This window comes from Perna viridis, chromosome 3, assembly GCF_037379345.1.
Source record: "Perna viridis isolate PV_CMFRI_1.1 ecotype Kerala chromosome 3, ASM3737934v1, whole genome shotgun sequence".
NCBI lineage: Eukaryota > Metazoa > Mollusca > Bivalvia > Mytilida > Mytilidae > Perna > Perna viridis.
The window spans coordinates 22,752,434-22,780,055 of record NC_142447.1 but is presented as its reverse complement, the minus strand read 5'-3'; the positions used below and the strand labels follow the sequence as shown (position 1 = coordinate 22,780,055).

At 32.2% G+C, this 27,622-nt stretch overlaps 1 protein-coding gene across 1 annotated transcript; it reads right to left on the bottom strand.

Annotated features, from left to right (window-relative positions):
• Positions 1 to 504: 504 nt before the first annotated feature.
• LOC148621475 (DC-STAMP domain-containing protein 2-like) lies at positions 505 to 27,555 on the bottom strand. Its single transcript, XM_088575928.1, has 16 exons — positions 27,359 to 27,555; positions 23,848 to 24,026; positions 22,799 to 22,981; positions 21,888 to 22,058; positions 21,542 to 21,643; positions 21,071 to 21,191; positions 18,793 to 18,866; positions 12,799 to 12,864; positions 11,568 to 11,781; positions 10,117 to 10,274; positions 8,885 to 9,049; positions 8,117 to 8,284; positions 3,955 to 4,195; positions 2,063 to 2,190; positions 1,652 to 1,751; positions 505 to 1,095 (listed from the first exon to the last, which is right to left on the bottom strand). Exons 1-16 carry the CDS (start codon positions 27,475 to 27,477, stop codon positions 654 to 656), a joined length of 2,631 nt encoding a protein of 876 aa, XP_088432054.1. The 5' UTR covers positions 27,478 to 27,555; the 3' UTR covers positions 505 to 653.
• Positions 27,556 to 27,622: the final 67 nt, after the last annotated feature.

Sequence of the window (27,622 nt, the reverse complement as noted above, 5' to 3'; positions counted from 1 at the left end):
TCAAACAAAATATAAAAAATAAAAATATGTAGGCTTTTTACCCATGAATCACATTTTGCAATATTCTTAGCTGGAGTACTACTTAATTCATCACGTTTTGAAAACGAAAATATAAAGTAATTAGCTATTCATTCGGTTACAAAGCGCTTCTGTTCAAATATTATCTAATGCACATCTACATTTATAAAATCTGCCTATGTAAGTTCATCAAAATCCAAGATTTTTTTTTTAATTGCTTATAAAGTAAAATAACATTTATTATCTTTAAGTTGGATTATTTCTGTTTCAGATAACGGACTTCATGCATGCACACCGACAAATGATGATTTACTTTACTATGAAAAATTATTCAAAATCTTTTGAGCAAATCAGGAGTTGTGCTTGCAAAAAAATATGCAGATAGACGAACCGACAGAGAGTCTCAACCTCTATTTTGCGGGATATAAAAGATAAAAAAAATTAAATGTATCGGATGTAAACGACTGAAAGAAATAAAAATAACTATTTTGTTAATCAAAAGCATTTTTTAAAAACACAATTTTCATATATTTTAAAGAAATCACGAGTTCGTATCAAATGAACTTCATACGCATCCTGTCTATATCAGATAATAGCGTTCAGCATCCTGTTAGTTTTTTTCTGGTTCATCCTGTTCAGCCAGCGTGTTCATTCGTGTACAAATCACTTCCCTCAGTTTTAGTTAATTCTTCAACGGAGCTCATATCTGTCATGTCACAAGTACTCTGGCAGCTATCGTAGTACTGAAAACTTCGGCTAACATCGAATGCTGCCGAGTAATTAAAATTTTCCTGGTATGTGTTTGTATCAATTGTGTATCTTCTAAAATCGTTATTTCTCATTAAAGCGTTGTTGGTAATATCAGATAAATCATCTCCGGAATTTACATTTTCGTCTTCACCCTCGCTTGCTTCATCTGGTTTAACTTGAGGGGGTCCTGTAAAACCTAATTTAAGCATTACCTGACTGTGTGTATTTTCTGCCGCTATTTTGGCTGCTTCTGCTAGTCTGTCTTCTTTACGTTTTTTAGCTTCCGCCTTTTTTCTTAAATATTCTTTCTCATCTTCGCTAGAATCTCTAAAAGAATTTTTACCATTTGACTTCAATGTTTTTGCAAAGGCTATTTAGAAGTATATTACTAAGACCACAAATTTGGGGAACTAACTTTAACATAAGGGTTAATCATATTTGTATAGTACAATGAAGTAAATAAAATTATTCTAATTCTGGAAACATCAAATCACTCTTACCAATTTTTTTCTATATGTACATGTATATGTTAGAATGCTGCAACTCTTATTCGTGGCTTCAGAAAAGTACAGTATTCATTTCTTTATATCATTTAAAGATGCAAGTCATGCACAAGGAATTTTGTATAAATTACCGACGAAAGAAGTTAATTAACTTCTGTGTATAACCTAACTACCAAATAGCAAACACTTTCATGCATAGATCAAGAAAATGCTTTCAAAAAGTGTAAAAAAAACCCTTAAAGTAAGCACTGAGCGCCTTCGACTTCATAAGTTAAAAAAACATGGGAACAAAACAAAATAAAAATAAAAAGTGAAATGTTCGACAAAACCATTCATTAGCACCACAATTTATATGAACTAAAATAAGATTAATGTTGTACCTTTCTTCACTGAAGTCTGATATATCACCATAGTCAACAGGATTCATACACACGGTACATATATTGTTTAGTTCCAGGAAACATTCGACGCAATAAACAGCTGAAAAGATACAAAAACCATTACACTTATTTGAGGCTTTGTAGAAAAAACCATTAGATTGCAATGGCGGTGTTTCGTTTAAGCTTGTATATTGTATTGAACAAATTAGACAAAAAGAAGTTTTATTATCTTTACTTAATCACATTCACAATATACACTACTTTTCTTAAGAAAAACAGAAAAATTCATTTCTTAATTCTGTTTGTTGCATAAGATAGGAGATGCCACATGGCGGCGTTTTTTATTTGTCTTTATAAACCAGTATTCGTACAGTTGGAGAAATCCCCAGAATAAAAGGAAGAAAAACAAACCTTCACAGTCTAGATTAGCACAATGATTAAAGTTGTCCATATCATTTTTTCGTCCTTCCCTGCCGCACAACAAACAAGCCTTGTTATCCCATCCAAAATACTTAAACAGTTTTCTCATTATAGGATACCTTAAAAAACAACACATTCGAGAATTTAAAAGGTAAAAGTAATATGGATTTCACCTGTTTTCTTGAAAAAAATAAAAACAGTGCATGCTAAAGTGGAAGACACAACAGAAATTTGCGATATTAGTATGAATGGAATATTACTGTAATTTTATTATTTTCAATTTACATTGTACTATAAGTATTGCTTTAATATACTTCTGTTGGTTGTTTGTTTTTGTTTGTTGGGGTTTAACGTCCGAGCAGCAATATTTCAGCTATATTCAGACAATAAACATGAAATGGATGATAAAATGAAAATGAAATGATAAAAAAAAGGATGGGTCACAAGGACAATAGGGTCGACAAATTTTGATTGCCACTGGAAAAAGGGGGGATGGGTAAGGTCGGGCAATTTAGCCTCCTGTGGCGGAGCGCAAAGGTTCCTACTCCTATCGAATACAACAGCAAGGTTCTTTAACGTGCGAGGAACGTGGCATCTTTCCCAACACGGTGCACCACTATGGTTTGCGATCAGGTTTTCCGTATTGTAGCCTGACAACCCCAGCATGTAACACGCCAGGGGTACCCCATTCCACCACCTGGGGCACACATCCCAGTTGCTCTGTGGGCAGAGCGCCTAGCCCCCGGCTAGGTTTCTGTGCACTATTTAGTCGCCTTATACGACAAGCTTAGCGCTGCTGCAGGCCTATTCTTTTAACACCCGGACCTGCACGGGGCTAATTCTGTTGGTACTGAGATGTGAAAGAATATGATACGACTTTTTATCAACATAAATCAGTTGGTTCAACATTCAACTCTAGAAATTGTATTATTTATTATATAATGTGGGTTCAGTACTTTTGATTAATTACCATACATTTAATTAAACATTATATATGACGAATGTTTTGATAGTTTCCATTTAAACAATGTATGTCTAATATACCAGTATTTGTGTGGTATTGCACAACTGACGTCGGCTATTTATATTCGCTATAAAATTGTTTTCTTCCGTTTTCGTTGTTTTTCTATGACAGAAATAGCAAATCACAATACGAAAAGTAAATTTCTGAGGGTTAATGAATAAATTAATCAAACTTCACATCTTTGACTGACAATGTATGTTTATATATTCAAATTATACAATAACTTAAGAATTAATTACTATATATCGAAAATTTCCGGGTGATTACTGTTAAACGCACGCTAATCGGTAATACGTCATATATTTTATGCGAATTACGCATTGACTTTTATTGTAATTCCACAGCTACGGCTGTAAAATGGAAGAAATGCGTTAGGGAGGGGGGTACCGACGGAAACTACTTCTCGGAGGGTATCACATAATACCTCGCAACTTCATGTGGTGAGATATAATAACTACATGCAGTTTTCCTAAGTTGGGCCACAATAAATGTATACTATTTTTGAAGGAGGTAGACCTAGGGTAAGGGACACAACTCCTAAAAATCATTGGAATGTTTTTATTTAGCATTTTACATCAATATATAAGCATCTAATTAACTTTATTGATTGATTTTATTCTGCTTCAAACGAAAGCTTGAGAGGCTTTGGTGAAATTGGATATGATACAAACATATCACTGATTTCATGAGTTATGTCCCTTACCTTAGGTCTACCTCCTTAAATTAAGAAGAAGAGTAACTCACTAACAGAGTGGAAATTTTTTAAATTTAAACAGAAAAATGTTATAAAACCAGTTACGGCAGCACAATGCATGTATTATCATGTTTCAAGGAACAATTAACATTAGATAAATCATACTGGGCAGCCAGCTTCCCAACCATGCTTGCTTCCTCTAGGTTTTTCCTGTTTGAAAATTGCTGTCGTGCCTTTCTTCGCTTATACTTCATAAAACCACCTCGTAACTTTAATATATGATTAAATAACCAAACACCCCGTTCTTTTTCTCTTTTAGGATAAACTAAACCACAAATCATATGCCTAAGTCGAAGTCCATATGCTTCAAATATGACGAGGAAGAAACAAACTCCATAAATGACACCTGGAATTAAAAGAAAATAAGTACCTGATTCGAGAATATTCAGTCAAATTTGAGCTGTTGGTTCAATTGCCTAAAGCATTTAATAAACAGTATTCTGCACACCGAATATCCTAACACAGGGAATCGGCGCGACACAACGAACGCTGAGCTTTTTGGAAAGACTCAATGGACGCTATAGAATCAATGTAGACACAGTGGACCTCGGGCATATCAAACTCCACTGTCCGTTGTGTCCAGATAAACATTACCTCTATAGCACAGCGTTCATTGTCTCTTCCCAAAGTTCCGTGTTCGTTGTGTCGCTCTGGTTCATTGTGTTAGGATATTCGGCGACCGGCGTGTTTCGTCTGAAACGTATTATCCGGTGCATCGGTAACAGCACTTTTGAAACGTAATAGGGTTATTTCAAGTTACTCGTCCACTCAACTTTTAAAAAAATGTCACACTATCAAGTGAAGTGGTCGTGAACTGATCTAAAACGAATGTCGTGTACTCAAAATATTATAAAACGCGATCGAGCTGCAATATTTAATAGTCGATTTTTTTCATTTGCCTGACAGTATATGGGGTGAAAAACTTAAACCACGCTTATTTAAACTGGTGTGCCAAAGATGTTTAGGTCACCTAGATTAAAGGTCCATGTAAGCTTCTGTCATCAATTTGTGTCCGTCGACATCATTAGTCGACGTTGTTGACATTAAGAATAATCTCAGTTGATTGTAATCAAATATCGTAGTATTTTTTGTATCGGTTATTCCTTTCCAGGTACAAATAAGGCATTAGAACACTGAAGTAAGTAATATCTAAGAAGTAAGACGGCCTTTCTATCAGCTAGAAAAGCTTTACAAAACTAATCATTGTGTTGGAATTGTATGACAACACCTCATTTGAGTAGTGCTAGTGCAAACGAAAAATTATGTTGTTTTTTTATGGGTGGGGGTATTGGCTATATTGAAATTCACAAGTAATGGGAAGAAATTTCAATAGATGAAATGATTCAAATGATAAGCCTGCTAGATTTAGCAAAGACAGACTTTTAAAACGAAATAGTAAAAGTTTGAAGGATAAGGGCCAAATTTGGTTTTTTTTTTATTTTTGGGGCTTACATTTAAAGCTGAATTACAGTACACCTCGCAGCATAGTCTGATAAATACTTGGCATACCTCAAATACCTCGAATGTCAGGTATGAATCCTTTGAAATTGATTCAGTGGAATAGTGCTGTACTGATAATGTATGTCTGTATGTCATTTATTGTTATAACTTTATGTTGTATGCTTATTTATATTTCATATGACATTTAATTAAATAAAATTGAAATCTTACATTTAGTCTTTTATAATTATAATAAAAATATATTTCATAGGTGAAAACAACAAATGTAAAATTTAAAAAATATAGCCATATTATCATCAATTAATTAAATTTTAATCTTTGATGATAATATTTGTATATTTTATATTTTTATATTTTTTTTTGTCATCTATTAGATATAGATGTGTAGAATTTGACATAAATTCACAAAAAATACAGGTAACTTTAATTGTATGCCCCTTTAGGTGGCCTCTTCATCCATAAAATTAATGACATGTTGTTTTAATCCAGTAGGCGTTCGGGGAATAAACCGTAATATACAACTTACTAATTGATAAATTAATTCTGGTGTCTCAGGTAAAATTTTCTTGTCCAGGTGATAGTAGAAAAAGTTATTTACCTGTAAGGTTGAATGAGTGCTTGAAAACACATAATTTTGTATAAATATTAATATAATTTGTTGTTGATAAGATATGAGCAATTAGATTGATGAATATTTAATTGAAATACACGTGTAGATGTATAAATTTTCTATTCTACCTTAAAAGGACTTTTTGAAATATAAATTTATTCCAAAGTTAAAAGAATACATAAAATGCAAAATTTCTGGTGTTCTATCCTAACATGCCAATAGATGAAAAATGGTATGAAGTTTTAAAATGAAAATCAGACTAAAATTTAATTTTAAAAGGGAATTACAGTTGAGTTATATTGACCAAAACAAAATTATTTTTTTACATAAGGATTACATGTAGGTGTGTCAGTAAAAATCAAATGTAGGGAAAAAGACACAGGAAATATAAAGTTAGTTTTTACTTGTACAATGTATTTGGAACTTTTATGGAAAATATCAAATGTAAAAGATAATAATTTGTATTTTATCATTCATTTTATATCATTTAATATTGATATTAAATAATTTTATATTAGATTTGCATACATGTCAGAAAAGTTGAGTTTCATTTTATCCATAAAAATTAACAAAAAGAATGAAATATGAAAGCAAAACAGTTTTTTTTTCATTGGCAAGAAAGCCATTTAGTTTCTTAATTCACTTATTACATGTATTGAAAAAGGGGGAGGCCACATCTACCAGAAGATGCCAATATCCAAGACCCAATCTGCATAGGAAATTTGTTGCTTTACAACTAAAAAATGGTCATTACACACTGCAATAAAAATAACTATGAGAAAATATGGCTAAAATTGACATGTGCATTAAACCATACCTACTAGTATGTAGGTTGTTTGTATTTTGTATGATTTCAAACTTTCACATATCAGATGTTTAACAAATAATCAAAACCATATTTACTTTCTATAACACATATCATTTCAAAGTGAAAGTTTGATTAATTGAAATCTAATTGTAATTACATGTAGTAACTAAAAGTTTGGTAGAGGTATTTTATCATAAATGGTATATTCAATGTTAAATGTATCTTTAAAAATATACACTGTTTAATAAAAACATTTTGGTAGCTTTTAATATGGGAATCTTTTCGTGCTGTTATATATGAAGATTTCCACTGTAATAAATCAATTTTAACTTTCATTTTTGGTTGTTGTTACTTTAATTTGCGAACAAACATCCCTGTGTCAGTAATTAAATAAATCTGAAATTAACTAAATTTCAAATAAATTCTGATATTAAATCTTAAAGCAGAAAAATGTGTCAATGTGTGTTAACACAGCTGAAAAAAAAACAAAGTATAGTTTCCTTATTATGATTTTCTGTTTGTTTGTTTGTTGGGTTTTAACGCCCGAGCAGCAATTATGATTTTCAAAATACTAATTAAACTGCAAACAAATTTTTCAAAGTATTTCAAAATGATAAATATATAAATTGTCACATACATGTAATAATACAATTCAGTTTTATATCAAAATACCAAAACTTATCGAAGACAAAAAGTTTTACATATATACAAGTATGTTCAGCGGTTTCATTAATGTTTTAGCAATTGAGGTACTTTTTCTTTCGTAGAAGGTATTTTTCATCATTTTCTTGTATAGAACTGTATGAAATTTTAAAATTCTGGAGATACCTTTCAATAGACTAGAAGGTTTAAAGTACCTGCTACTCTCTCTTAATGAAAGTCCTGTATGTTTAATTAAACACTGATAAATACACTAATTCATCTACACTCTCCCTATGAACTAAATATTTTTTTAAATTTTAATTAGGCACACATAAAAAATATCAAACCTTAATTATAAAAAAAATATTCAACTTATAAACAAATTCTAAAATACTGAGGTGAGCCACTTGTGTGTGATAATTAACTGTACAGGTACATGTAAAACAACAACTAGGTACATGTACCTGTTCAGTTAATTAGTCATTTCCTGTTGTATATTAGATGATGCTTGGGGATGGGCGTTCTGTTAATTACGAGCCAATAAGCAATAAATACCTGACACTGAATACCAGGTATGAGCTGTACAGTATATATTTTATTTTTCAGCGTAAAAAAGACTTTATTTGATGATGTTATAATGAAAATTAAACCTAAACAATCCTCATTCGAGACAAAACGGGTCGATAGATAATTAATTTGCTTGGAATTAAAGAATGATATGTTGTAACAGAAGTATTTTAAAATACCTATTTCGTCATATATTTTCCAGTTTGGTTCATAAGGATATGGGAGGCAAGCTGTTGCATCTAACTCTACTCCAGTCTCAGCTACTGGATCAAACATACTGACCATGGACCTGTACATATCAGACATGGCACCCTTTCCTTGAACGTGCATCTTCAGATGTGGCGGAACTGGAATGTCAACTATGTCTCCTTATTATTTACATAGATAACTGAGTCCTTCTCACCAGACGTGGTAAATGTTAAGAAAGTACATCATCCAGCTTGTACAGATGATAATGGTACAGTATAGAAGAAGGATCAAATTTTAAAACTGACTTTTTATCTCCCCTCTCTTAAATGGCTTTAACCTCATCCTTGTAAGTCATTTTTGGAAAAAAATTAATGCCCAATTCAGTTCACCCTGTGGAAGACTGAATTTATATAAACAAAAAAATTGTGCCTGCAAGCAAGTGTAATTGTAGACCACTCAAGTCAAAAGATAGCTAACTCTGGAAGGTGAAAGGACTTGGGAAAGTTAAAATCAAGCATTAAATCAAAGTAGTTTTTATTTGGATTTAATAATCAACTTGTGCTACAATTTTAAGTTTCCCGCCAGTAAATGTGCATCAAATTGTAAATATCATTTGCATTTTAATTATATTTTATGGGAATTGAAAGTGCTTAAACTTGTTTAAATTGTTTTGTACAGATGTGACCACACAGTAGAGTGATCAGTTATTTTATAGAAAAGCAAGACATGACATCACATTGCAATTAAAGTTTACCAACCGTTATGAGTAATTTTCTTCGCAAGATGTTTTTGCATCATCATAAGCAACCACCAGAGCCCATAGTCATTTAAAAGATAGAATGAAGTATGACATCCTGCTATGACTAACAATATTATGCCTTTGAGCAGCTTTTTTCTTTCGTTTTTAGCCAGTCTCATGGAAGCTGGAATGGTATACAAATTAATATCAATTAAACCAATATACATGAAATTTTTTTTTAACAAATTCTAATAGCCAATTTACTATCGGAACAAAGAAATACGTATACTAAATACATGAAAATGATATACTGGTATATCAGAATTTTTGTATATTATATATCTAAACAAGCAGAAATTACGTTTTAAGCAGGTGTTAGCATTCTACTATTTATTTGTATAACAAACCTACACAGCTTTTTTTATTATTGTTTTTTACACCATGATAAAGAATAAATCTGAAGTATGTCTCTTTTAGAGCGATACATTACATTGAAAAATATATAAAAAATAATAAATTCCTCACCCACAATTAAGTTACAGAAACATCAAAATCATTTTTGAATATGAAATGATGAAGTAAATGTTTTGGTTTATGTAATTACCATTAAAATTGAAATTATCCAATATCTTGAAACTAGCAAAGTAAAATACAAATCCAAACAGACAATTCAACCCTAGATGAATCACGTTCTTAAGATTAAATTTTCTTTCAAATTAGTGGTGGAATATTGTTTTGAATGATTTCTGGAATAAAAAGCTTGTTTTTGAAAAGACCCGATTCATATAAAATTCTGAACCGGCAAATGGTTGAGATGATTTGTGGTGCAGAAAAAAATCTTCAAACAAACGTTGTTTTGAGGTCAAATTAATGTTATGTTCTGAGGCAGCGATAGCGAATTCAGTAATCAGATATGTGTTAATTAAAAACAAAAACATACATTCATCTCCCACAAAATCTTCATCAACAAAATCAAAAACATTTTCAACGTGCCATTTTCAATCTATATTTTTTTAACTCAAAAGTGAGAAAAATTGTTTATATAGGCTGTGTTTCTGAATAAGAAATAACAGTTAATTTGGTGGTTTTTTGATAAACATGTATACCTTCTGTCTGATTTTTTATAATAAAGACTACTACATCTACTTAAGATTTAGGGTGCGAATAAAAAAAACGACTTATAATTCTACCACAGTTCAAGATGAGATAATTTTTTAAAGAATAAATAGTTCAGGGTAATTTATGACTGACTTGATTTGATGTATTTTCTCTTTTCTTTATTGGTCAAAGGAAATAAAGTTTCTTTGCCCATCTGCTTCCTCCGTTCATTGACTTCTTCTACTTTGTAGGTAAGATAAAAGTTGTCAAACCTATCATTAGTCAGGTATTTTTTTCTGTATATAACAGCACTGTAAATAAAAAATAGTAAAGTGTGATTTTCTTGGATTTCGACAATCATGTGCATCTTGTATATGAAAAATTAAAATGGTGGAATCCTAACCTTCCTTTTTTTAAAGCTGGTGTTGATTTTGTGAACATTTTTGGCAAAATTCTAATTATATACATGTACACCGATATGCCGTGCACGCGTTTCAAGGTTTCCTCATCAGCAGCATTACAATGAAAATGAGTAAATGAGTAAAATAGCCTGGACAAACGCAATACTCATGTTTGACATTTTAAAATTTTTCTTTATTTCTACAGCATTTTTTTTTCTATATTTTCAAGTTTGAAATCTAAAATAAAACTTACAACTAAAATATGTTGTCATACCGTCTTCTTTTAAATTTCGCCTCTCTTAAAGACTAGACCCTCCAGGATAATTTGTATTTGTGTATTAACCCTTTTCTGTAAAGATTTGTATATTTGTTTGTGTGTTTTGTTTGTTTTGCTTTGTTTTGTTTTGGTTTTTTTTGTTTTTTTTTTGTTTGCTTTTTTGTTTTGTTTAGCTTTGTTTTTATCTTTGTTGTTGCTATTTTGTGTATATTTTTTTTTCTACATTTTATGGAGAATATTCTAACGATAAAATAAAAAAAAACTGCGCCACTTCATTTCTTTGGAATATTAAATTCAGGTGCAAATACCTTCTGAAATTAATATTGAAATGAGCTGAAAATTTATCATTTTGTTAGTGGAGTCCATGGTATATTTATGACAATGATTCAATTCTTTAACAATTTACATTTTTCGCTCAAAAATGAAAATAAAGCTGTTCAGACTTAATTTTCAACTTCTTTGGAGGAAATCTCCTACTGCCACAACTGAAGCGAACACTCTTCAATGTTTACGTTTAATAACAAGCAGAGGCTAAGAACAATTAAGTATACTGGTTGTGCGTTTCTTCAGTTGCTCAGTATATTTATGATCGTTCTCTTCAATTTATGTTGATGAGTGTTATAATAAAGTCAATAGCATCCAAACTAGTATAGACGTACTCATGGATTTTGCGAATGTCTTCCACAAAAAGTAAGAGTAGATTAAAAAAAAAAGAACAAATTATTCTTAAAAATAAATTAACCTATTGTGCTTTTTGTATCTTTGTCGGTATGTTCTAAATGATTCTTATGAAATTTTCTTGTCTTTTCAAACTCGTTATCTAGGTTCAATCTAAATAAGATAAGACGTGAGAAACAGGCAAGACAACTGTCAAACTGTAATACAAATTTCACAATAAAAATCAAAGATCTGAAAAAATATCTAACCGTATCAAAACAAAGAAAACTGTAACGAACAGGGCATCTGACAAAAATCCCAGGCAGGCTTTTGAACTAGACGTCCTTTCTATGATTTCTTGCATGATGTCTTTTCTGACCTGAGAATAGGTTTTTGTTTGGTTCAAGTTGTACTCATAATTGTAGTCAATGGTCACATTGAATGCAAACATCGTTTTTATGTCTTCACATGCACTTTTAGCAGCTGGAACAAAAAAGGCTATAATAATTGTAAAATATGTCACGTTAAGAAAATCAAATGCATTTATCATCGCATTCCATGATGTTGTTTACTTAAATGAAAATAATCATGAGATATGGTAAATCAAAATGGCGGAAAATTATCTACAAGACAGTCATTCCAGAAACAAAATAAATTGACAGGACGTGGTCAACAAAGAAAACATCTCCACATGTGTTTTCTAACGCAGAAAATCATGTTTGGACTAATGTGAACATGCGTGTTTCTGTAAAAATAACGTTATTCGAAAACTTTTTGAATTTTGCGTGCATTTCATATTGAGAATCATATATATGGAAAGCAAATGTTTAACAAACTGATTTTCATACACGTATTTTCCATAAATCAATTCTTCAGTCCTAACATATGAAAATCTGTAGCTCTAATTTTTTTTTGGTGAAGCCCACAATGTAGATTATCAATCGCACTAAATGCCTCCCGAACATTTAAATAAAGAATAACATTATTTTACTGAATCCTAAAAAAATATATTATTCACCATTTCATGGAGAAAATGGACTGCTTGGTATGGTATACTTTATAGTATTTTTTTTCATCGACCAAAAGCGAGTTAGATACAAATGATATATAAGTTATAATTGTTTTAAACAGTTATCACAACCATTTTATCTGTTGAGAAGTGGCAAGCTTAAAAAAAGACCTTTCTATTTCTCATATCTTTTTTTCAAAAGCAAATATCTAAATTGTAAAACTAATATCGACAAAAAATGATGAATACCGAAGTGTCAAGTATAGAAGTGTCGAAATTCAAGTACATAACCTAAACGTGAAAACAGGAAACCTAGACGATGTATATACATAATTATGCAAAAAGAATATTACACAATTGCATTTCAAAAACAAAAGATAAGAACATCAACACACACACACACACACACACACACACACAAAACAAAGTACTAACAACAAAAACGAAAAAAAAAGACCGATTATTAAATACAGGTCTAAGTAACAACTTACGTGCTACAATAACCGCGACTATTAAATCTTTTATCAGTCCAGCAATGGCACATAACACGGTGCTAACTTAAAAAGAGCTATAGTTATTAAATTGATAAATATACATAGACATAAAGTAATATTTGAAAATTAAAAAAAGTTTATTATATTTTGTACAACGTTTATACAAGTCTTAATAAGCAAAGGGATTGTCTAGTTTACCCGGATGATCCCGTAAATCCAATTTACTAGATTTAATTTTGTTTTTATATAAAGCAACATGTAATTTAAATACCAGATTAATGTTTGTTTGGTCATAATTAACTAAGAATCACTACAACTGCTAGTACAGGTGGGCACACATTTATAAATAAACTTTAATGAATATGATGTTAAGAACTGTTTGTAGTCCAATAAACATTTTTGTGGGATAGTCGATGAGCATGCATATAGCATGCTAGATATACACTTCCGCGAGGAAAACTCTTTTGTTCAATCCAGGCCCTACTTCGCGGAAGTGTATATTGAGCATGCTCAACATCTTACTACAAAAGGGTCTATAGTATAGTGTGTGTGCATGTGCAGATATAATTCGCCTTCACAATATAGTAGTTTAAATCATTTCATTGTTTTTATATGGACGGAGCATCGGCGACACCTTAAATGTGTAGAATGTAAGACCAGATTCTGCCAGAACCATGAATGGCTTAAAACATCCTCACTGAAGTGATGAAAATAGTCGACACGGAAATAGACGATTGCACAAGTGCGAAGACGTCGATGAATACGATTTTATAATTATTCATCGATTTGATAATTTAGAAATTATTGGCTGTGTAGAAATGTGTAATAAGCTTTCCCAGAAGAAAGTCTCACAGATTCTCCTCACCGAATGAGACTTCGCCCATTGCAACATTGCGGTTCATCGTCAACAAAAATTAAACAGGCCGTCCACTTTAAAGTATGTTTCAACTGTCAATTTGAAAACGATAATAGTGACAGTCAGAAAGGCAACCCAAATATATTATAAATATAACGTGTACAGCTTAAAGATAGTTTGAGGGCACATATTGAGCGAGCTCCGTCCATCATAGGTATAGCCTAGAATCATATTTGTTTAAGGTAGATCATACCTATCACAAGGAACATTCTTTTTTTGTCATCTTACAAAATTATACAGACAGGTATATTTCCAATTAACTAATAGTGTTTAAAAGGATGTAAAATAATATGTTGAAATCATTTAAAAGAACTTTTGACATAAATATTTGTATGGTAAAATCACAAACATTTTTTGTAGAAAACTCCTACAAGGAGAGATAATTGGCAGGAGAGTTCTTTCAAAGTTAAGATAATTTGCGAGAAAATGTTTCATAGATTTTTTTTTTTCAATACTAAATAAAAAATAGTTCCGTGACGCCAAATTTTCTTTTTGAATAATGAAAGAATGTCAGTTAAGTGTTCTTTATATAAATTAATGACAATTTCTATTAACCAGTTTTTCAATAGTTTGCGCAATAGCGAAAATTTCCCCACAGAATTCATATAAAACGTCAAAAAAGGCTCAGTTATCTAGAAAATAAGGTCAGTGACGAATGTTTTTATAGCAAATTTTAAAGAATGTTCACTCAAGTTTATCCCTGTGAAAAGCTTATAAAATTTATATACTAGAAATAGTAGGTATGGTCAACCTCAATTTGGGTTTGTTTACTTCTTGCAAACTGTGGGTAGCATGATGAAACTTAATTTCAAAAAGGTTCGAGGCTAAAAATAGTAAAAAAGGATTAGAAAGTCGATTGTATATTCACATGTATTTTTTATTGAGGTGTTTTGATGAGAAGTGACTTTATAATAAAAAAAATGTCTATTTATTACTCTGCTAATTCCAAAAATTCGACATGTTTTATCAATGTCAGCATTTTGGAAAGCGTCCTTTTTGCCAATTACTTATTCTTAGAGTTATCATTTGCGCCAAAAACGTATTTCTAATTGTTTAAGTGCACCAGAATAGGGAATTATATTGCGCCATTGTACCTGTACAGTCATTATGCACAATATTATGTACCATGAATGTATGAAGCAGGTATAAAAACAGAAGTACAAACACCGCTGCAGTCAGGCACAGACATAACTCGTAACTTTTATATTGTAAAATGTAATAAGTACAGTGAAATAAGTCGCCAAGAAAACGTCATTGTAACGAGTTAAAAGTTTCCGGCTTTTATTTGAATAATTTATTTGTTTGACTGGTGTCTTCAAGGAATACCAACATTTAAAAAAATGCCTGTAATACCCATTCAAGGAATGCCAACATACAAATACAGTAGATGTTTTGATAGTCAAAGATTTACAGTAAAATCTTTCGTCGGAAAATACAAAATTATTTCACAATAAATGGACTGTTTTTCATTTAAAAGAAATGAATATTAATAATTGCTTGGTGCCAAAAATATAGCTTGTATTCTTAAAAAATGTATACAGTAAGCAATATTTTAACAAATAGGTTTACCCCAAAAGTCTGCTTATCATAAACATATGTATCATGAATTAATCATATTCATTTTTTAACGTCAACCTTTTTTTGGTATTAATCATCTTATTGCATGGGTGTAGGGATTGCTTAATATTGATTTAACTTTTCAAAGTTAAACAAACAGATTTGTCTTGAACTGGTTTTCAAATTTACAAAACAAAATGAGAAAAATGTATTAAGAATGCACCCATATCTTCCTTGATTGTTTTTTTTAAATAGAAATAGTAACGAAACTCTCATATGTTCTGAATTACTAATTATATCAGACTAAGTTGGATAATCTTCCCTTGCACTGGTACACATCTACATTTATTGCGTGATCTTCCTATACTTTTTCATCAAAATATATATGCGTACTGCGTAGTATGTGTCCAGTTGTACAAACGAGGTTTAACATACACATTCCTTATTAATTCAGATTTATTTCTCTTTTAACAGAGACACAAAACAATAATAATATCCCTTCATGCACATCTACACTTGTTCTATAATTGTCTTTTAAAATTTATTAAAATAAAGAAGAAATCGACTGTATCTCACAATAATAATCATCCTACATTATATGTCTTCTTCAATAGATTCCAGTGTCAATTGAGATGATTCGAAATATACTGAATGTGGGATGTATATACTAATTTATTAGAAGTGACAGTTCTTGAACAATTCTAGTCGAACAAATATGTAAGTCTCAGGTGTAAAAGTTGTATAAGTTCTCAAAAATTTAAAGTGTAAAGATGGACATAATCCTATCTGAGACAAATAGAAGGAATATTTGACGAATGATGACAAATCGTATATGTTGATTTAAAGATGGCAAGGCTGTAAATGCGATTTTCCTAATTATAATCCAGAAATGCGAGAGGTTGGCTGGCAAACTATTTTCTGACTTAGTGCCATACTAACTACAGCAATGCTAGAGGTTCTCTGGCAAGGTATTTTCTGACTTAATGACATCCTAACCTCTAGCATATTACATGTTGGAAGTGACCGCAAATGTGCATTATGCTTATCATACGGTTTAGAATATTTTAGGTCTTTCATTTTACATAAAAAGAGTTTCACCTACACAAAATCAAGAGCTAAATATCATAAATTTTGTTATATCAAAAGAAGACAATATAAATGAGTGACCAGCCATTTTGAACTAGGTAAATGATTTTATGGAATACAGAATACAAAATATTTTTGACGAAGCGAAATTTTAATAAGTAACGACAATTCAATGGTTAATTTAAAAGTATCTTTTCGCAAATTAAAATGCGCAATTTTTCAACCCGAAGTTCCGATTCAAAATGCTGATAACTTAATGCAAAGTTCATTTAAACTGTTTTTGTGAATTCACAGGATTGTTGGATTTTCTCATCAGCTAGTAGGTCATTTGTTTTCTTCATTCTAGTAAACTTTTCCCGTGTTAGGATAAAGAAACAGTATCAAAAAATAAAATGGTAAATTGTTTATTGAAATTCTGTCAATTAAAAAATATAGCCTCGGAACCAGCGGTTTGCAATATGGTCCTTAGAAGTAGGAGGTTCTGGTATGGAGGAACGGAATTCCAACCTCTTACATTACAGAAGAATCCTATTTCCACCTCTCCGTGGTGAGCAGGGGTAACAGATACTGCTGGAGAACGGAAGAGGTACAAGTATATTAAGTTACCTTCACTGCGGTGATCACAATATTTAGCCTCCGATAAAAATCTAACCAAAAAATGATCGACATGTTATGTTTATATACGCGTAGCCTGGATATATTTCTCTCAAATGTCGAAAAAATTATTATGATTGTAAATGTTAACCTGCTTCAGGAATCAATAAATGTGAAAGGTCATCGTCCGACGTTATTGCTATGTTTAACCTATACCCGGTGCAAAGGGGAAATTCTTTGCCATGTGTGCATTTATTTGAATGTCTCCTGCATAGCAGTCCATTAGTCAGTTTTGTTTATTTTATTGTTATGTTGAAAATCAATATAAAAATTGAATGCCGATATGAATTTTTAAGGTGTAGAGTAAATTGCAATGTAAAAGAATATTATACCATATATGGAATGTTAAGCTGATTTTAATATGCAGGTAAACATCTTTTTGACCTGACCGTAATGATATATGATCCACACACGCTGGTCCCTGTTCTTCGTTTTACCAAATAAGCCAAATTTGTGGTTGCACCGAAAATAGGTGAAACCGCAATAATATATAATGATAAATTTTAATCTCAAAACAGAAAGTTAGAAGCAACGAAATCCCGACTAAAATACATTATACATCGTTGTTACTCAAAAAAAAGACGGCACACCTAGATACAAATATGTAGTTCTTAGTAGAGATTCCTCATACTTTTAAAAAACAATTCCAAATCATCTTCCAAATATATGGAAGAAGATGTTTTCAAAATGCTGATTTTTTTTTTATCGACAACGTATGGAAAGAGATTGTGCTCCTCTAGTTGTTGACCTGTTCCTTCACTCTTTGAGGCTGACTATATAACTGATCTGCTCCAGAAGAAGGAACATCGTTTAGCTTGATCTTTTAATTTCAATTACCGCTATATATAGATGACCTATTATCATAAAACAGTTCGTATTTTTGAGATTTTATACATGGCATATACCCAAAGAACTTTAAATAAAGGATACTACAGACACTGTGAAGTCAGCTTGATAGCTTAGATACACTTAGAGATCAATGGTGAAGTAAAGCTATTGACCAAATTATACGACAAACGCGGTGCTTTCATCTGTGGCAACATCCCTGCGTATGGAGTTATCATATCAACTCTTACATTATGCCAGAGCCTGTCGTAACTATGCAGACTTTTTGTATCGCGCTAGACTACATGCAATTAGGTTTCTGGAACAGGATTATGTTGCTGCATGATTGAAGTCATAACTACAGAAGTGTTTTGGTCGTCATCATGAACTCTTGGATCGTTACGGTGTATCCATTGGCACGATGAAACTGATTTGTTCAAAGAGTCATATTTTTCCTTTCCTCTTTCGTCTACCATGGACTTGACTTTTTATGAGCAACTCAGCGGGTGTTTCTAGAAAAGCAGAGGACGCTTACCTTACCGGTGCACCTGGTCCATGTTCCCAGCTTTAAGTGGAGTTGTGTGTGTCTGTTTTCCATTTCTGGTCTTTGTCCCTGGATCAGGGATGGGTTCAAATACCTTAAAAGTAATTAAATACTTTCAATCACTTTGGAATTTTCATGTGTATATTTTCAATCATTTTTGGCATGGGCTAACAACTATGATTTTAAGCTTTTTTGTTTTACATTGGTTGAATAAGGATGATATTTAAAATATTGTATTAAACGTCTTATGGTTGATTTTTTTCTACGAGTATTTGTAGTAAGGGTCTCCCTACATAAAAAAAACATTTATATGTCATATTAACTTTTCCGTATTGTAATCCCTATATATAGACAGTTATCACCACCGAGAGTAGACTTAATAATACAGAATATTTTACTTTATACTCACTTTTGCAAATATAACACACAAATGATATAGCTGTTACAATATTGCACACAAAAGAAAAAACTCCTAGTGCATCCCTGAAGATAAAATTTGTATAATGATTAGCTTGGTAAGTACATGTATACGAATTTAATAGTAATATGAGAATAAAAGCAGCTGTCTGAAAGACAATATTATCACATACCATGCTTTACCGCAAAGGTTTACATATAGATTTTACTTCAATAGACTTTTTCATAAGCCCAAATCTCAAACCCCCCGACAGACTGGGTTACTGTCCTATTGGAGCGATGGGCAGTATTATACTTCAAATTCAAGTATTTGACTTATTAGAGCTACTATAAGCAGTTAAATACTTTTAAATGGTTTATTTTAAACCATTTAGATAGTTACCTAAGTGAAAATAGTTTAAGGTAGATCATACCTAATGTTTTTTGTAGATACAGTTTCCTGTAGTTCAATGAACTTTCTTTTCGGAATAATTGAGCCTTATCAAAACCAAAGTTTTACTACATTTTATATGGAATTTGTAGGAAATTATCAATATTTTGCATACTTCTAAAAAAAAAGTGGTAGATAAAATTTCTTAAAACTATATAAAGATCATTTAACTGAAATTCTTTCATAATTCCAAAAACTGAGGTTCACCGAACTCTTTTTCCTGAAATATTAAAATAAAAACTAAAATTCCTTATCATTTCCCGCCAATTATCTCCCCTTGAACGAGGCTTTTTAAAAAATAATGATTTTTTTAATTTTACCATTCTAATTTTTATATAAAAATCATTTGAAAATGATTCTTTTGCATCATTTCAAGCACTATCAGTTTATAGAAAATATATATACCTGCATGAATTTTGCAAAATGACAGAAAAAATGCTCCTTGTAATAGGTTTGATTTACCTTAAGTTTCAAAAAACTTCCTTTCCTAAACCAGGTTGTCGTGTGTTTATGGGTTACGTCCCTTTAAAATCTTGATAAAATGGTTTGCACTCAGTAAATATGAAAAACGAATATTGCGAGAGTGTTAAAAAACAATTCATTAAAGTATGATCTGTGCCTGCTATAAGAGTAATCAAGGGAACCAAGGTTATAGCGGTAATCAAAAGAATGTAATCCAAGGATAAAGACCAGACATGAAAAACAGACATACACAACAAAGAACACAAAGTAATTTAAATCATACATACAAAGTAACAAAAGCAAAAGGGCAACTCGGACTCCACTAAAAACTTGGAGCATGGACCAAGTGCACCGGTAGGGTAGGCGTCTATCTTGACTAAGATGGTGTTAAGTAAGTTACTAAGTTGGCCATCTTCACTATAATAGTCTTCTTTTAAATTCACTTCCATTCCAAAAAAGTTTTTCAATATCGACGTCAGCTGGGGTCAACAGGCGTAAGATCGGTTTACATTGCAAATGAAGACAAGGGAACAGAGACTTCATTGGATTACTACAAAGAATGTTTAAATGATACATATTATCGACGCATTTCAGATATTTTATGTTCCGAGACATATTTCCATATTACTATTACTGTTCTATGCTTAAATTTTCTTCCCTGTATCAATTTGATCAGGTGGAGCAGCGTAGCGAACAAAGCCGTTACATTCTGAGAGGAATATATAATATTGACTTGTGGCATGCATCACTAATTTGATCCTCTCTCCCACATAACACCACCTAGATGAGCTGTCCCGTACTACCATACATGGTGTACAAAGTTACAGTTCTAGATTAATCCTACGAGGAGGAATGACACGGCCAGCGAAAGCTATGTTTTATATAGCTTAGCTGGCCGAGTGCTCTAGGCCGCTTGAATTTGTACAGGCAGTGTTGCCACAGATGTCACAGAGTTCTAAAATCGTTGGGATCTTTTTTCAGATCTCTTCTATACTTATATTAGTTTCCCTGTATCAATTTGATCCGACGGAGCAGAGTCGTCACATTCTTAGACATTTATATATAGCCTAGCTGGCTGAGTGGTCTAGGGCTATGTGCAGGCAGTGTTGCCATAGTTGTCACCGCGGTACGAGTTCGAGTGCCTTTGAGGGAACAACCAAAAATTTGCTTCGCAAATTTGACAGTTCTAACATCGTTGGGAATTTTTCAGACCCTTCTCTCTCTCTCTCTCTCTCTCTCTCTCTCTCTCTCTATATATATATATATATATATATATATTCTCGCTACACTGCTCCATCGGATCATATTATGAAAAAAATACCACAGACCCCTTTTTTCTTCAGAATCATTCAAATAGTTGTCTTCTAATAAATCATACTTGCATCGCCTTTCAGCTGAGTTAAACGCCTTGTTACATCTTCTGTAGGGTCCGCCCAATTTATCGTTGCAAATACTAACTATACTCTTCAACCAATCAAAAAGTGCCTTTATAACAGCGGCTGGAAGGTTACATAAAGTATTAATACTAAAAGCAGTAGTGAAACAAACATCCATCAATGAAGAATGCACATGCAATAAAAGAAACTATTTTAAAATGTGTTTACATCACTGTGACACTGATATTCCATCAAACATGGTTACAATGGTTGTCATATAATGTGTGCAAAATAGTACTAATGGGCATGGCATTTTAAGTCTATGTTTGAAAGGGCAGCCAAAGAGTATAGAATGACAATATAAATGTAGCGTTTCATAATCGAAGAATATGGCTCATGTGATAAAGGCTAGAAGCCTGTGACTCTAAATCTAATATTTTAATACTGGCCATATAATGGCTAAGTCTACTCACCTATCTCCAGAATTGCCTTTTTTAATGCTATAAATGCCTTTTTTATAAGTCTAGCAAACATTTTAAGGGCTTCCATCAGCTTTTTCACCACATTTATAATTCCTTTTTAAATGAAAAAAAGTAAATCATTAAATTCTTGAACTTTATATAACAACATTCCTTTAGATTCGATGAAAAAATGTCAAAAAACTAATGATTAAAACAAAAATCGTCATTTGTTGTATTAAAGTTGTTGAATGTAAAAGTGGTTATGTGTATGTACCGAAAAAAAATGCTTGTACATAAACGCACGGTACATTTTGCAGTCCTAAAACAGAAAAAAATATTTTTATGTCATTGCTATTACCAGCTAGAGGGGCCATTGCTGCCTCGGCCAGCTGTTTCGTTTGATTGAATGCCATTTCTTGACTGCACGTTGAAGATTCAGTCATCACCAAAATATTTTGATTGAAGTTCTGTACGGGATGGTTTAAGACCAGTACCACTGCGTACATTAACAAAAAGGAACGTCCTTTACCTGAAATAAGTGATAAATATATTTACATTTCCTATTTTATGGTTTCTATTTAAACAATGTATTTCTTACAAACCCATATTTTGTGATATCACATGATTGTACAGATCTAGAGCGGCCATAATTGTATATTATCAAAAATATGCACATGGAAAATTAAGTCGATGTGCCATGCATCATTTAATCTACACAATTAAATACAAGGTGACACTGTTTTTGTTTTTTTTTGTTCTCCATATAGTGACATCATAAATGTTTTCAACTGATCAAAATTAAGAATAGCATGTGTTACTATCAACTGAAGTCTAATACTGGAATAGTTTTCAATTATTCGTATAAAACTATGTCAATAAACCTTACTGTTTTTAAAATTCAATAACTATAAGTGGAAGTTATACAAAAATAAAAACGATATAGCATATTGAGTTCACACAGTGAACTATATCACCTACATTCCTACAATTCAACATCCACCTATACGTTGAATGTACTTTAAACCACATAGAGATACACTGAAAAGCCACTGTCTGACGATTGTAAAATTAACCTTTGTCTCTCGTTCCCTTCCAGTATGAGCGTGACGGACATGCTCGTTATTTCAGCTGCTAGATGACTCTCCTTTTGAATGGCATTATGCAGTATGTACAATCACCTTCACATATCAACAATGAAACTTGGCACATTATATATTGTTTGTTCCGATATGCCTTTAAATCCTTGTTTTTTAAAATGTCTATACTTACTTGTGAAAAATTGAGGTACCATAAGAACAACCATAAGTCTTGCGTTTGGAGAGAAAGCTATTCCAATTGTGAAAAATACACCAATGAAAGAACTTGCAATAGAAGAGACAGTTGGAGAAAGGTTCATTTGGAATATCATTATCAAGTATAAGATGATTGTTAACGTACAGCCAATAGCGAAACCTGGAAAACAAAAAAAATATGTCAATATTCAATGTCTCAACGTACAGCTGACTTCTTAGTCAAGTGTGTTTTTATGTTTATTTCAAATAAATTACTTCAACCCAACTTTATTAAAAGAATAACCGGAACCTTAGAATGATAGTGAACCGAGTCGGATCCAGAGTTTTGAAAGCGGTTCCAGGCTATTGTTTGCTAATTTTTTGTCCATATTCTGAGTGATTTTTTTTAAATCAACTAAAGGGGTTCCGACCTCCGGATTCCTTCCCTGTCTCCGCCACTGTGAACATTTTGACGAAGAATATCGAGTTATGTATATAGTGTTGCCATATGTAATCAAATGCGGAACATATAGCATTATGTAGCAAGACGAGTCTTAACGTATGATGATAAATTATAAACAATGGTATAGGTTATATAAAAACTCAAAATAAGTTGAATTTCTATTTTTGAAATTTTTTTATAGAACATTTACATATTTTCGTACAAACATGCGTTTATTAAAGTATTAATATATGGCCTTTTTCCATATTGGCCCTGTAACATGCCCGAGGTAATAACAATGGCCTAGGATGGCTGTAATGGATGTAACGAACCGAGGCAACGCCAGACCCCTTCCCATTCACCCCTCCCATCGGATCCATTCCTGCATTCTATGTTGCAAATTGGTGATTGTCGGTATGGTATAATCGTACAACACTTTAGGATTTTACCTTAAGCTCAATATCGCCAACATTCAGAAAATAATTTTATAAGTTTTCATATTTACCTTTGATTGACTAGGGTGTATGTTTCAAATATTATTTCTTGGTTACAATTCAGACCGATTTGTAAAATTTAATACTGTGAAGCCCATTAAAAGACCTTACCCAAACAGTTCTTCAACAAGTCATTTTCATATGTTCCTTTAACCATCAATCTTTTAAATGGTGTATTTGGAATCTCAACTTTTGGACCATTAGGTTTTTTAAACACACAACATGGGGTAAAAATTTCACAACAGGCAGTCCTGAGAGAATCCATAAATGCGGTACTACATTCTTCCCAGCTAAAATGTAAAATGAAGACATAAATATAGGTTCATGGTGATAACATAATTTTATATAAATTTTGATTAACTAATGGGTGGTATTTATAACAAACTCGTGCCAGCCGGAAACTACTATACAGATATTAATAAAAGTTAGTATTTTTTTTAAGTGTCCTGAACAAAATTACCATTTGGAATTTTGATCCGTGAAAAAACATGGCCGCTGTTACTACAAGTAGAACAATGGGGTCAGACAACAAATTTTTGCACACATCTCCAAAAACCGTTGGATTTAACCAAATTCTGTCATGAATAAAAGTGTTCAGTACGATGAGGTCTATCTGTGGTCAAATTTTAGCGAAAATATGTTGACCCATGTTGGAGTTATTGTCCATTTTGGATGTTTTTGCTGTTTTTTTATGTTATTACTTTCAAAAAAATCTTCTCAGAAACCACTGCACAGAATTTATTGAAAGGTGGTATTACTATCCTGCACAAAATGACCGTTTGGATATTTGACTGGTGAAAAAAAACGTGACCGCTGTTACTAAAAATAGAATATAGGGGTCGAAATATAGTTTTTTTTGCAAATAACTCGAAAACCTTTGATTTTAGCAAAATTCTGACGGAGAGTAAAATTGTTTACCATCAGAGGACGGACCTTCGCCAAAATTTTCAAAATCGAAAATGATTTGCTGTCTTCACTACTAACTTTCCAGTTCACAGGCCCCGTAATACATTTTTCAGAAATCATTATATAGTGACTATTGGCTAGTAGTAGCTAAGTTTACAGGCCCACCAACATTTTGACAAGCCTTAGGCCTCGGACTACTGCTTAATATTGAAAACTGGATTTGTTGCCTGTTGTAGGATCTATGGCCCCCGAATCAGATTTTTTGGTCGTTTTAACATGTTCAACTCTCTGAAACCAATTGCAACAGAATTTAATAAAAGTTAGAGTAATTTGTTAAGGTTTCCTCCATAAACTGATCATTTAAAATTTTTCATCAGTCAAAAAACATGGCCGTCGTTACTAAAAATAGAACATAGGGGTCAAAATGTCTTTTTGCTATTTTTTCCTCAACAATAGAAGAATAATGAAAATGAAAGCTACCCATGAGATAAACGTGATATTTTGAGTCGACGGAAAGTATTGACATTATTTTTAGGAGACCATTTTCAGAACGGACGCCATTTTACGACCATTATGACTAATTGCTCAGATTCCATCAAAAGGAAACTAGGTGTTTTAAGTTGAATGGTGATGACAAATGATCGTTCTGGGCGGCTATTTTCCCGCTAATTTTAGTCGAAGGCCATCACTTGGCGTCCGTCGTCGTTAACAATTTTTTAAAACTCTTCTCCTCTGACACTACGTAACCAATTGGAACCAAACTTAGTTATAGTATGAATGTTCTCTGCAGGATCCTGCATAGAATTGATGTGGGGATTTTTATAATCTGTCAAAAAACACGGTCGCCGTTACCAAAAATAAAACAAAGGAGTCGGACAGAAGTTGTTCGCATATATATATATATATCCAATTCATTAGGTTTAACCTAATGATGACATGATAAAAGTGTTAAGCATGATTAGATCTATCTGAGGTCAAATTTCCGTTTTAATCCATTCACTATGATTCAGCCATGTTAGAGTTATTGCATTTTTTCTACGTTTTTTTTCTATTTTTAATGTTATTTCTTTCAAAAATCTTCTTCTCTGACACTACTTGACCAATTGGAACCAAACTTGGTATGAATGTTCCTTGAGGTATCCTGCAGAGAACACATGTGGAGATTTTTTATCCGTCTTCTTTTAGCCAGTACCTTGAAAACTATGATAGACAGAAACTTTCAGCTGCTGAAATGATCCTTATGATAAGTCCTACCAAAGTTTTCTTGAGTTAAAATTGTTGGACAACTTCTTGTTAAATTTATCACCCATGAAATGCAAAATTCAATCAGGTGAGGCGATTCAGGCTCCTGGGAGCTTCTTGTTATACTTGCTTTGATTTCAACGATAATTGGTTTTTTTAGTAAACATGATCTCCTGATATGAATGGTGATGATGATAATGTTGGACAGACATGGTTTAACTTCCTTTTATGTCATTTTCAGCTAATGTATACTGGGACAATGCCCCCTCAAACCCGGTGAAATAACAGGGCATAGGGGGACCCCTTTTTTCCAGAGGTTCCAAAAACACTTTGAAAGCATTTCCAACATTTTACAGCGCCTTAGGTTCTCGTTTGAACTTAAAGCATTCATTAACATATGCTCTTTTTCTGTTTTTTTTTTTTTTTTTTGTCAAACATAGTAACAAAGCATGTTACCTTTACTTAGTTAATAGGGCATGGTTTTCTTCCAGAGCCTTTTGTTTTATTCCTGAGAAAATTATGACAGGGGTTAAGATGGCGGTCAGTCATATATGTACCAAATTAAGACCCTAACAACAGCCTAATATAATAATTGTAGAATTACAGAAGTCCAAAAGCCATAGCCTCTCAACACTTAAACTTCATTAAATTCGTCTATTTTTGGAAAAAGAATTTCACAAAATTGTTCAAGGATAAATTTTTCTGTTGATTTTGGCTTCTCGTTTGGTTTTGTTACTGTTGATTCATGCACGATCTTCGTTTTGGAAGCATCCTCGAGAAGATATACTTAGATAGATCTATACCTTGATTGTACGACAAGACGATGATTTTTATTTTTTTTTAAGTTAAGAATAATCCATTTTTCATCTATAAAGGTCGTGATTCGAAAGTTTCATCTTCACGCAAGTTTTATGACGTTCGTTGTGATTTTCTTTATGTATACTTTTTGTGTGAGCCTTTTATCAGTGTCCTATAGTAGACGTCTCTTTTTTTTGAGCTTTTCTTCTTTAGGAATGACTAAGTAACTGCTGTTTGCCATGATGTTGGACAGTTACTCGTATTTGCTCCACTGTATGCCAATGCATCTAAGTTAATGTTCCCTACTCATATGTGGGTTATATGAACAATGTGGGCAAGACTGGTTTTCGAAAAAAATCAGAGCCAGTCCTCACCCTGAAAATCCAAAGGTCGGTGTTCTTAATTATTTGTTTGTTTCGTTTTTTTAAATTTATTTTGTTCGTTCGTTAATTAATTTATTTATTTGGTAATATATTGGGGTTACTGATTAATATTCTCATTCCGGGGTCTCTAATGAGTACAAGAAAGAAGCTTATTGCACACAACTGCTGTCAACAGTCCCAATTAATAGTCCACGCAGTTTTTGTAATGGACTGGTTTACCTTTAGAAATTAGAATTTAATAGAACGCCTAAAAACTGCATATAAAACAAGCCACGATCTTCTATAAAACCTACCAACTCAACTTAGGTGGCAATCCGATGTGTTCACGTACTGCCCTTTCTTTCGCTCTTGACAGTCTGTTCAATGCCAGCTTGATCTTATAGGCTCTATACAACATTTCAACGACCGACATGATTTTAGCTTAAATGGGTCGGTCAGGAAACCAAACAGAAAATGAAAAATGAAAAGCAACTACTCAGGCATTGATGACGTCATATCAAAATATTGACGTAGAAAAGTGCTTGTCCGGATAAAGTGTCGTGTTCGTATCTAAACTT

Excerpts from the sequence above, each read along its gene's own strand:
- LOC148621475 (XM_088575928.1), bottom strand. The coding sequence starts at position 27,477 with ATGTCGGTCGTTGAAATGTTGTATAGAGCCTATAAGATCAAGCTGGCA. Across the intron at positions 18,867-21,070 it reads TCAGCTGAAAGGCGATGCAA|GGATGCACTAGGAGTTTTTT; the intron begins GTATGATTTATT and ends TTTTATCTTCAG. Across the intron at positions 2,191-3,954 it reads GTTGGGAAGCTGGCTGCCCA|GTATCCTATAATGAGAAAAC; the intron begins GTATGATTTATC and ends TTGTTTTTTAAG.